Source organism: Hydra vulgaris, chromosome 02 (genome assembly GCF_038396675.1).
Source record: "Hydra vulgaris chromosome 02, alternate assembly HydraT2T_AEP".
NCBI lineage: Eukaryota > Metazoa > Cnidaria > Hydrozoa > Anthoathecata > Hydridae > Hydra > Hydra vulgaris.
In genome coordinates, this window is record NC_088921.1 from 66,503,278 (window position 1) to 66,516,013 (window position 12,736).

A 12,736-nucleotide genomic window follows, 5' to 3' on the forward strand; every position below is an offset into this window, starting at 1 on the left:
CACACATGGGTCAAAAATGTCAAAAAAGGGTGAAAAAAAGTACTTTGGGGCCCTGTACCATCCTTAAACTTTTTTTAAATTTAAAGAAAAAAAAACCTACATATAAAAAAAGGGTCTGCGCACCTAATAAGCTTCCACTCTTATTCGAAAAAATTTTTTACCTTAATCTGAACAATCCTAATATATATATATATATATATATATATATATATATATATATATATATATACACACAATGACTGATGATTACCAAAAGGCATGAAGCTCAGAGTTCCATCAAAAGTTGTTTATATTCATTTAATATAATTAAATAAACATTGCTCTACTAGTATAGCATTGAGCTCTCTTTAATGCACAAGTGTATTTGTATTATTATTATTATACCATAATAATACATTAACTTTATATATATATATACATATATATATATATATATATATATATATATATATATATATATATATATATATATATATATATATATATATATATATATATATATACATATATATATATATATTTATATATACATATATATATATATATATATATATATATATATATATATATACATAACATAAATTATATAAATATGCATTTATCAATTATTTTTGATTACATTATTTTTTGAAAAAAAAGATTGCTGCCCCACTGCAAACCCTTAGTCAATTTAACGGCACTTCTAGCATGTTTTATTTATTTGACGTATGTACTGAAGCCCCTGGCAGCTTGCTATTTGAGTATGTCATTAGACTGCTTTATAAAGATATAGGCAATATAAAGATATTGGCAATATATAGATAAAGATATATATACTTTATATGGTAAAAAGTTTACAATTACAACACAACAATCTCACATTGAGTCTATTAATTAAAGTTGAATAATATTAGCAGGTTTTTTCAATGTTTTTCTTGGTTATTTACTACATAGACAATCTTTCCAATACACAGACTTTCAAACCATAAACACAAAAGCACTTTATAATAGTCTTGAGAATGTTATTTTCATTTGAAACTTTTAAATTTTACAAAAAAATAGTATCTAATAGTAGTCTAATACCACTAATACTAATGCCGCAATGTAAAAGCATTTTGTTGAGAAATTTAACGTTGCAATTTTAGTTTGTTGAATAACTAACAAATTATTTGGGTATTTTTTTTTTTTTTTCTTATAGGTATGTTGTTTTTATTGTAACTTTTTGTGTTTTGTTACAATTAAGAATGTTATGCGCATTTTTTACTGCAGTTATTTATGATGTTTTGAGTTTTAACTGAGAGAGCTGGAGCAGTAACAATGATAGTTTTTTGTAGAGAAAAAAAAAGAGGTGCAACCTTATAACAATGGGATAGAGGCTCCAGCTTGGCAAATAAAGCAGGTTCAACTACGTTTACAATCCATTTTTGGACTTTGTCTAGACGAGAAAGAGCATAGTTAGAAAAATTAGTCCTAATAGGATAAATAGGATAAATAGGATAAAAACAATATTCCACACATGGAAAAATAAAAAAGTTATAAAATGTAGAGAATGGAATCAGGAATACAACAAAGACAAGCATAATTTAAAAAAACAACCTTAGCAGATGTTAACTTTGCAATTGACTGTATATATGGTTTCCATGAGAGGTCAGTAGTAAATAATAGTCCAAGAAGACATAAAAAAGAGGACTCAGTAAAAGGGTTGGCATTCATTAAAATAGTGATGTTGACAATATTGCTATGATGCAGTAAAACATTTTTTTACAGTAAAAACTGAGCTTTTTTGGAGTTAAAATTCACAAGTTACTGTAACGTTCAATCTGTTACAGATTGGTATCTAGATCAGCTGTTCTAAGCAATCAAAAAGATAAGACATTTTGCCAAGACACCAGTATAATGCTGCATCATCAGCAGATAAAGCCACATTAGATGTAAGATTGTCAAGAATATGTTACTTTACTTTGAATATGTTAACTGGATACCTAAGTTAGGCCTGACACTTTTATGACATAATTTAGGAATCCATGGTAGTATAGTTGTATTTTTAAATTTGCGCTGTTTTTTAGAATTTAAAAACTTTTAGCAAATTAGTTTAAAAAAATCAAATAAAATCCAAGCATGGACCACACTTGAAGTTATGTTAGTTGTAATTATTAATATCAAACTTTTAAAGATACATGCATATGTATATACACACATGCATATGTATACTCACACATATGTATATACACACACATACCAACCCAAAGTGGAAACACTTCTTTAGAAATAAATAGATTTATTTAAATAAACTTACAGGTTTTAAATCAGTTAGAGGATCATCAGCTTTTATTACCTTTGGTAGGCTATCTAACAGCTAGTAATTAAAATATATAACAGTTAAAAAAAAGTAATAATCAAACATCTTATTACTATTAAGACCTATTACCTTAACAATACGACTGATTTTATTATCTGATACAGCAAGCTCAAGACTTGACAGCTCTCCACAAATGCTCAATCTGAAAAAAAATTAGAACTTATACACATATTGAAATAACAGAGTAATTCTACATCAAATCATCCAGTTTATTAAACCATGTGACAACAATATAAAACATATGAAAACAAACATTTATAATGCTTATTGATGCAGAATGCATTAAAATACTGTAATTTGAAGAGAATGCTTAAAAACTAAAAAAATAGTTTATAACTTCGTTTTCTAATATCTCAAAATAACCCCCAAGTTAATTTTCTTATTTTTTTTTGCTCTTAGTATTATTAGTTATAGATAATTTTACCTGTCACAAAAAATCTAACTTGAAAAACAACAGAAACTGTTTAAAGTTACAATTTTATTTGATTGCAGTTATATTAGTTAAGGGTATTGTTAACATTTTGCTTGTACTTTTTCCATTTTAACTTTTTCAAACATAATTAAAGTTTGTGGAGCAGATAATTATTAATATGTTTATTTTAGGAATTAAACAGAAGTTACATTTTGGAGGCCATTTAAAATATACTGATGGACCTTTTGGGCAGAAAAACCTAACTTAAGCACCTACTTCTTCTGTCATTACTTCAGTTATGATGCTGATCCCCCATTTAGACTACTACTACTACATAGCCTTCTAAAGTGACAGCATCATGTCATATCTTTTTAAGTTTGTAGATTATTGTGTTTTTACATGTGTTTGTACTGTGGATTATTATGAACTTTATAAGTGTCTATACTTCACCTATTTGCCCCAACCCTGTTATCCCCGACATTTATTAACTGATGAAATGTGCAATTACTAAGTTACTAACTTACAAAAATGTACACTATTGTGGTTTTCTTGTTGTTCTTCACATTTCAATTTTTAGGTTTTTAACTAAAAATTCTTTTTAGTTAAAAACCTGTCTAGCCATTTTTGTATGGTACTCTGTAACTGCAAAGTATTTTTGTAATATTGACCAAATTTATACAATTGCACCCGCTAATCCCCTAAGGATTGGCAGGTGCAATTGTATAAATTTAAGCAGTAGTCTTTGTTGGAACACAAAATATTCCCATTAATTATAAATTTGATTGAGGCTTTCAGTCTTCTTCTATATGCTATTTGACTCAATAAACAGTTTCTCTGAGGGAACAATCATATGACTTTATTACGTACTTTACCATTTTATTGATGCATGTAACTTCTTGCCTTCATTCTGAGGCATATGTTGTAAAATTTAGAGTGAGATTTTCCAAGATATTTCTCCTGTTTTGCAACAATTGATGATATTACAAAATTCTCAACTTGTTTACCTGGACTTTGTTCTCTTACTGTAAAAGCATAAATAAATATGATAAGCAAAAAAAATAATAATAATTTTAACAAATTGTTTTGAAATATTGATTAAATTTAAGTTATAAAAATAAGTTTGTTTTTTTTAATTTTTAAGCATAAAATTGCCCTTCATACTTTTTTTAAGCACATTTCTTGAATTCTACATCAAAAAAGCAATTTATTTTTGTCAATTTCATATTATGTTAAGGAAAACTATTTAATCTAACTATAAAATTAAATTAAAAAAGTCATAAAAACTGTGTCATTTTAGAAACCATGTACAGTGTACATCTTAATATATATAAAGGGCAATGTGTGTGTGTTTGTTTGTTCTCTATAGAAATCCGAACCGCCAGACCGATCTCGATGAAATTTGGCATGGGGGTAGTCCTCGAGGGGGAGAAGGTTCTTAGCTGGGTTTTGACCCCGTACCCCGACCCCCGGGGTCAGGGGGGACCATTTTTCGGGCCCATTTTTGTGTACAGATATCAGGTAAGCCAGTTTAAATATTGGCTTGGACAACGCTGGGTAACTCCAGCTAGGTATATATAAAGGGCAATGTGTGTTTGTGTGTGTGTTTGTTTGTTTGTTTGTTTGTTCTCTATAGAAATCCAAACCGCCGGACTGATCTCGATGAAATTTGGCATGGGAATAGTCCTTGAGGGGGAGAAGGTTCTTAGCTAGGTTTTGACCCCGTACCCCGACCCCCGGGGTCAAGGGGGCCCAAAAATGGACCCCCCTGACCCCAGGGTCAGGGGGGGACTATTTTTTGGGCCCATTTTTGTGTACAGATATCAGGTAAGCCAGTTTAAATATTGGCCCGGGCAACGCCGGGTAACTCCAGCTAGTTGTATATAAATATAAATACATATCTATATCAGTGGATATCAGTGATTGGATGTTCCATTATTATGGTCTTAGACGCCATGTTTTAGCCAAAAAAAACTTACTGCGAGTGAACTTGCTACTAAATTTGTGTTAAATATTTGTAAAAGTTTATGAAAACTAATGTGAATGTAACAAAAATTCATGAAAAAGAATGTGCTTTAGTTCTTGATGAAATATCAATAACTGAAAGTGTAAACTATGATACATATCAAGATCATACTATCGAATTGTTAGATTACCTTAACATTATGGCCAAGCTAACCATACTTTAGTTTTTATGCTTTGAGGAATATCTATGAGATGAAAATAAACTGAAACATATTATTATGGTAAAAGTTCTGTTTGTAAAGGTGCAAATAATCAGTCAATGTGGAGGCCTTTTAACAAAACCTGTACTCAGAGTTATATATATTTTCTAGTTTAAATAAACATCCATGTGACACAAGTCGTTCTATTGATTTTTTTAGCAAATGTACCACATATATTGAAGAATACAAGAACATCACTCTTATGTAACTAACTTTTCATAATTACAGCTGCAATTCAAAAGACATTTATACTTCTATCACTAGTTATAAATTTAAAATTTCTGCACAAGCTTGTTGACATTCTAATATGGATTTGAGTTACAGCTAGTAATAATTACAGCTAAAATTCAAAAATATATATATGTTTCTATCACTAGTTATAGATTCAAAATGGACAAACTTGTTAACATTCTGAATATGGATTTGAAGTTTACTAATAAACCTAGCATCTTGATAAAAAACATTTCAACAAATTAAAAGTATCAAGAGTATTATATTGTAATAAATCATGATGTAGGTTGTGGATTAAAATTTATTGCAAATAAAAAAAGATGATTCTATGGCTTTTAGTATAAAAAATCACTAAATTTACAATGAAACAAAAGCTTTTTTCAATGAAACTATAGAGGTACCATGTGGATTACATGTATTGAGCCAAAGTAGAAAATTACGGTGGAAACTTATTCTATTTGGTGTTATTTTGTCGACTGCCAAATATTGCAAATTAAGTTTCTTCTTGAAACAAAAAAAACATTTAATATGAAATTACGATTTATGCAGAATTACTTAAAAAATATTTATAACTGGTACGTTCATAAAACAAGTAATTCCGACAGCTTTTCAATGCAAAAATGACTTGAAACTAAGTTAAAGGAATTTAAGGAATTGTCCTAATTTGTTTTGAATCTCAATTTTTTTTAAATAGAGTAAATCCTGATTATGCAATGTTTGTTATATAAAAACAGCACAATGTAGGAAGTTTATTTTTTGCTAATGACTTTGCTTTTTTTTTAAACAGAATTAATATTTAGATCATTTTACCCATAACTTTTTTTCTAAAAAAACTGTAATTCTATACTTTAAGAGAAAGTCAATTGATGAACAAACTAAAACTGATGAACAAATTAAAAGTTTAGACTATATCCTAATTCTCATTCATTTTAATCAAAGCTTAAAAACAGGTTTAAAAAATTCAGAGCTGAAATATTTAGCCTTAAGAAGAAAAAAAATGAAGTTAAAAAACTTATTTTGAACTTGGCAACAAGATTATGACGACGAATGTATTAGCTATGAAAGTTTAGATTTAATTAAAACTAATTTAAAAAAATTGTAAAACTTTTGCCAGGTCTAAACTTTTGTTAAGTTACTTATAAATTACAAGTCATTTTTTGATATTTTTTTTTTAAGAATTTATTTATTTGTCAAATAAATTTATGTCAATAAACAAATATATTATGAACTGCAAAAAAAAAAAAAAATATATATATATATATTTAGATTTTCAAAACAAATTTTAGCATAAAATATTTTGTTTTACAATTGTTTTTACTTAAATTCATATATGTTATGCGCTAATTTGGCAAAAAAATGTTCACCGTTTTCCATATGTCTGCTCTCTGAGTATATAGGCTCTCTAATTGCATCTATTAAGGTGTTTCAGGAGAAAATTGTAGAAGTAGTAAAAACTGAGAGAGAGTGTGCTACAGATGACATTAAAAATGATAATGATGATGGCCATGGTTAAATTCAGTATTGTAACTTTTTTTTCTTTGCTTTCGTTTTTGCAACAGCACTATCGTTTTTGCAAACGAAATGTGTATAAACTCGTTTTTACAACCCACAATAGGTCAAATCAACACCAGTCAGAAAATGTTTAAGCTTTTCGCCATTAAATCCACTTGAGAAATCTTCAAAATTTTGTTTGAGATGGTTTTAGATTTTTAAGAATGTTTTGAAAAGTTTATAGTAGAATAGTTATTTTAGTTTTTTAAACGGAATTTTTATAAAAATAGATTTTATCAAAAAATAAAAATAGTTGAAGCTGTATTTTAACTAAATGTTGTTTAGTTATATACATACTGTATGTATGTATGTCATACAAGAGTCGATGTCACATAAGCACTTGGACAAATAATTTAATGTTAATGTTTTAAATATTTAAAATTATTCAATATCAATTATATTGATTAAACTAAAGCATTTAGATTTTAAAGTTTTGATTTGTTGGTTAGAAACGCATAATTAATTTGATTGAAAGTTTCAAAAATACTTAGTCAGCTATAACTCCTACATATTCAAATGGTTAAATGTCATTTATGGTCAAGGAACACTTTCTTCTCCAGAACAATATGCGCCTTATGAACAATATGCCTTCGGAACAATATGTGCCTTATAATAATCGATATCCAATGCCATGGAGGAACAATTGGCGATGGCATTGTTGTCTGTAAAATATATGCAGGTGTTAAAGTATTAATGTATTTTAAATAAGGCTTATGTATATACAAAAAGGTATAAAGTATATTAGAGATCAATTGAAAAATGTTTATGCTTAGAGAATCTAAACGTTTTTTATAGATAAAGTAAAATTCAGTTAACAGCATAATTCTACAAGTGTATAATTTATTAAATACAATATTTGATTTATCTCAAACTTTCCAACAATCTAGAGCTTCAATTTTGCAATATTTATCAATTAAATGCAATATGATTAATAAGAATACAATTACTTTTTATTACATAAATTGTATTGCATATTATTTAAATTTATAAACTAATAATATATTTTTTATATTACATGATTATAATATTATAAGAATAAAATGTGTATTATACCAAATATATGTTTTTCATTTAAATAACTTGTATAAATGTTTCAATATAGATATAAAATAAATTTACTTAATTTTATTATTTCATTATCAAGGTTCTTGTAAATTTTCTCCAACAAAAAAAGACAATTTAGTTGGTAGAGGTAATTTTTCATTTGTTTATATGCAACTTTTTTTACAAACGCCTATACAAAAATATTTAAATTGATAAATCAGAAAAAAAAATTTTAACAACTACATAAGCAACTACTTTTATTGTTTATTTTTAGAAAGTAATACTTTTTTAAAAATAAGGTTAATTAAACAGCACGCAAAAATTACTTTTACTAATTTAGTTATGTAATAACACTTAGTCATTTGTTTGATGGGTATTTGATTTGTTTGATTGGCAGGATTAAGGATTTTTGATAGCTCTTGTAGCAAACCAATAAGAAATAGAAATCTTTTAAAGATGAGAAATTAAAGTTTTGTTTTTTGGATATTTTTCTCTATTGAACAATCATAGAGATAAACAATCACTATAGCTTGCAAATTGAGGATTTTATTTTTATTACTTTTAAATTAAGGAAAAGCAAATAATAGCTTAAATATAAAATTGTTTTTTTTAGGTGTTTAAAAAATGACAAAAGAAAAAATAGAGGAAATTGCTTCTTCTCTCTTACTTAGATCTATATTTTCTAAATAATAAATGCAATGAATTTTAAAAACTATTTTTCTATTGTTTTACTTCCAGAAAATTTATGTGATCAAATGTTTTAATTATATAGTAGATCAAATAAGATCAAGAACTGATTGACTTATTAAATGATCAACAACACTATCTATATAGTGTTTTGGCTCGGTCATATAATTCTATAAAAGTAAATTTTGTTTTTTAATTTTTTTTTTGTTAATTTACCATTTAATAGTATATGTAAAATATATATATGAGTTAGTTCAAAGATCTTTTCAGAATTTTGAAAAATTCGTTGCATAACTGTTAGCTTTTTTTTTTTTAGTATAATGAATATGTTTTTAAAGTTTTGGTGCCTGAAGCAATTATTTATCTTTTCCCTAAAGTTGAGGGAATGTCAATAATTCAAGTATTCTTTTTATTGTTGAGGTTTGTTATAATCTTATTCATTATTATCTTTTTTAGTTATCTTTTCAGTTTTAGTTATTCACTATACTTTTTAAGTTATATTAGTTTTGTAAATTAAAAGTTTAAACTGTTTTTAATTATTGTTAGGCAGAAGTTTTATTAATGTCATATATTTCAGAAAGGTAGTTTATTATTTGCTTGGGAATCATGTATGAATTAAGATAAGTTTAGTTATAACTGCTTGTAGTTTGTTGGTTTACTGAATGTAAATTGTAAAAGATGGTTAGATAAAATTATTGTTAAGAAAGCAGAGGAATTTGGTTTGTAATATAAAAGTAATACACAATAGTCAATCGTGATCTAAAATGTTTGAAATCTTTAAAAATGGTAATGAGTTTTTGTGATTGGCAAAAACAAAGCTTTTATTTATATTAAAACTACAAATAATATATATGTGTGTATAATTTTATGATGATTATATAATCTATTATGATGGTATAGCTAATTATAGTTAATTTGTGTTATATTATTCACCTTTCTTTTTGATTCTATTTCCTATATAATATTTCAAATTGTTTTTAGAAGTTAAAAAAAACTGTGTTGCAATTGATAAAGAGGAAAATGTACTTTTTTTCTGTGCATTTAGAATTAATTTATTATTAAAATATTGTCAAGTTTATTTATACTGAAGAATTTATTTCAACACTTATCATATATTACTATATATTATCATATATTATTTTTTTATTAAAACTAATTGTGTATATGTTTCAGAAAGTCATCATCAATGAATTACTGTCATAATTAGTGAGAAAGGGTGAGTTTTCAGTAAATGTGATTTATATGTTTATATATATATATATATATATATATATATATATATATATATATATATATATATATATATATATATATATATATATATATATATATATATATATATATATATATATATATATATATATAATAAAATATGAGTTTTTATTCAATATAAGTTTTTATTGTGAGTTAATGTAACAAACTTTTTTTTTGATAAATGATCTTTTTTTCATTTGGGATTGTTTTCTATATTATAGTATTGTTTTTAACAGGTTTGTTTGGAATTAAATGAAAATATTTATTTTGAAAAGTGAAAGATGATAGAAATAAACTAAAGTTGATTAAGTTGAAAACACTAAAAAATTGGTTGATGCAGAATATACAGTGTTTGATTTTGGAAAAGATTTTAAAGTTATAGATGTTGAAAATATGAAGTAAATTTTGTTTTACTGTATGTTTTATTATCTTTAGCATCTGTTGCCAGACACTAAATATAATAAAACATTTTTATTTTTTACTTTTTGTTTTTAATTCAACTCCCCAATGCCGACAAGGCCACTACAGATGAGGAGGCTACTTAATTGTGATTTCAACCCTCTCTCAACTCTATAACTCCAAAACATGAACCTTGGCAAACAAGGCCACTGTGTGGAGAAACAAGTTAAGTGCGGTACTACCAGGGACGTGGTTTTTTTTACGTTTAATTGAGAGCTGATATATATACTGCCCTGCTTAGAGAATAAATAGGAGCTTATAAAAACCAAATTATTTTATTTTATTTTAAGTTTAGATTTGATTTGGTATCACTTATTAACATTTATTCTATGTTACTAATAAAGATCTCCTAATTGATTTTTAACCATGATTGTTAAGGCAGAGCAATATATCATAAGTGGTTATTAAATTTGCTTGTTTAGCATAAGAACCTTATTATTTAATAGAATTTTGCTCATTATGGTGCGCTTTCTAGCAGAGTAGTATATATGTTTTGTCTTTTTTTTTATTTGTATGTCTATGCATTTAAAAGTCTGTTACCAGCTTTTGTATGTTTTATTTAGACGACAATCTAAATTTTGAAAATATTGTTTTAATTTGTTTGAAATATATTCATAATGAATTTTATATGTTCAGGAAAAATCTTCAGCATCAAGATCACCTTTAAATAACAGTGTGGATGCAATGGAACTCAATGTAATTCTATTTATTAAAGTTTGTACTATTTAACCACATTTCCTCTTACAATTTTTCATCTACATAAAACCACTAAACAATATAGTTCATTTCAAATTATATTAAACCCTGATCTGAAAGTTATGTGTGATTGTTATGATCAAATTATAGGCAATGCAATTTCAGGTAAAATGTCTAAAAAAATTTTTATAACGTGGTCTGGGTGTGCGTTTGAATCTGGCGGTGTTTCAACCCAATTAAATTCTTTTTTTTCAAAATGTTTACAAAATGAAGGTTCAATTGAATAGCAATTCAGTGCTAAGCAAAAGTCTGCTTACTTTTTTTTATGACAATTACCCTGAATATAAAAGCAAGTTAGCAACCCTTATGAAACATAAAGAAACAACAGTTCAACAGTGGCATTACCTAAACAAAAACAAACAAGATACATGCGAGGCATCAGAAAAAGTTGAAACATTATTTGGAGACATCAAAGTTGAATCTAAAACACAAAGTTTAAAATCAGAAGTTTGCCCTAAATTATCATCTATGTTAACCAATATTAAAAAAAATGATTTTGCATTCTGAAGAAAATCAAGTTTCTAAATGTTCAAATTTCTCTGAAACTAGTGATGCTAGTGAAAGTGATGAGGAATACAATTTTTAATCTAATTCATATTCAATACACACACAAAAAAGTAGGACAACAGATGAAATAAATGGATTACATAAACTATTTATTATGTCTGATACTATAACATTAACTCAACCTTTAATACATAAAGTTGATGCAGAAAATGAAATTCTGAAATTTCGAAAACAGTGGAAATTCTGAAATTTCGAAAACAGATGTTTAAAGTATTCATTCAATACAGAGCAATTAAAAATCCAAAAAAATTATTTTGCTCTACGATATCTGGCCACCATAATGTTGTTTCACAAGCAAATGTGACAAGCATAATAAATCAAAATAGTGAAGCTCAAGAGTAATTTAAAAATTTTACTGCTGAGCAGATTGTCGTTAAAGTGCATTATGAAAAAAGGAAGTTTTTGTTTAGAAAACTCTAATAATTATATTTTGGATATATATATATATATATATATATATATATATATATATATATATATATATATATATATATATATATATATATATATATATATATATATATATATATATATACATATAAATCTTACTTAGAAATATTTCTAGTTTTTTATACTTTGATTAAATAAAAAACATGGTTAAAATTTTGAATATTTAGGGTTATTCAAAAATAGATCATGTCAAAAATTTGGAATGAGCCCTAGCTTATGATATGCCCTGACCCCAAATTATTACTTAAAATTTTTTACAAAAATTTTTTTGATCATCCGAAAGGTCCTCACAGAAGGCAAAAGGGTCAATTTTAGCCCTGTTTCTAGGAAAACTTTAGCCTGCTTGTTAAAATAATTTTACCCTTAAATTTCAACCAATTTAAAAAATAAACTATCTAATAACATGGTAATGAGTTATACAAATTAAGCTTAAGGGGCTCTTTTCATAAATAAACATTCAAAGTGTTAATTTTTTTCAACAAAAAGCGGGTTTTTAGTGGGTATTTTCAAAATATCTTACATTTCAATTTTTTTGTATAATTTTATATTTGAATACATAATTTTTTTTGCTAAACAAATTTAGTTTTGAATAAAGAATAAAAAATATTTTAAATAAAATAAAAAATAAATTTTTCATTTTCAAAATTAAAATATATTCTTATACGATTATTTTATCTAACATACTTATATGTAAACATTTAATTTTAGATTAACATAAAATATTAATAATTTATATGATGCAACCCAAAAAGAAAATTGAAAGAG

At 25.8% G+C, this 12,736-nt stretch overlaps 1 protein-coding gene across 1 annotated transcript in view; it reads right to left on the minus strand.

Moving 5' to 3' along the window:
- The window catches only part of LOC100215098 (intermembrane lipid transfer protein VPS13A), a 172,035-nt gene that overhangs the window by 79,454 nt on the left and 79,845 nt on the right, over positions 1-12,736 (minus strand). Inside the window, exons 29-30 of the mRNA XM_065791745.1 lie at positions 2,408-2,480; positions 2,276-2,335 (exon numbers count right to left, since the gene is read on the minus strand). Of these exons, the coding sequence (XP_065647817.1) occupies positions 2,276-2,335; positions 2,408-2,480 (133 nt within the window). The remainder of the gene's footprint in view (positions 1-2,275; positions 2,336-2,407; positions 2,481-12,736) is intronic.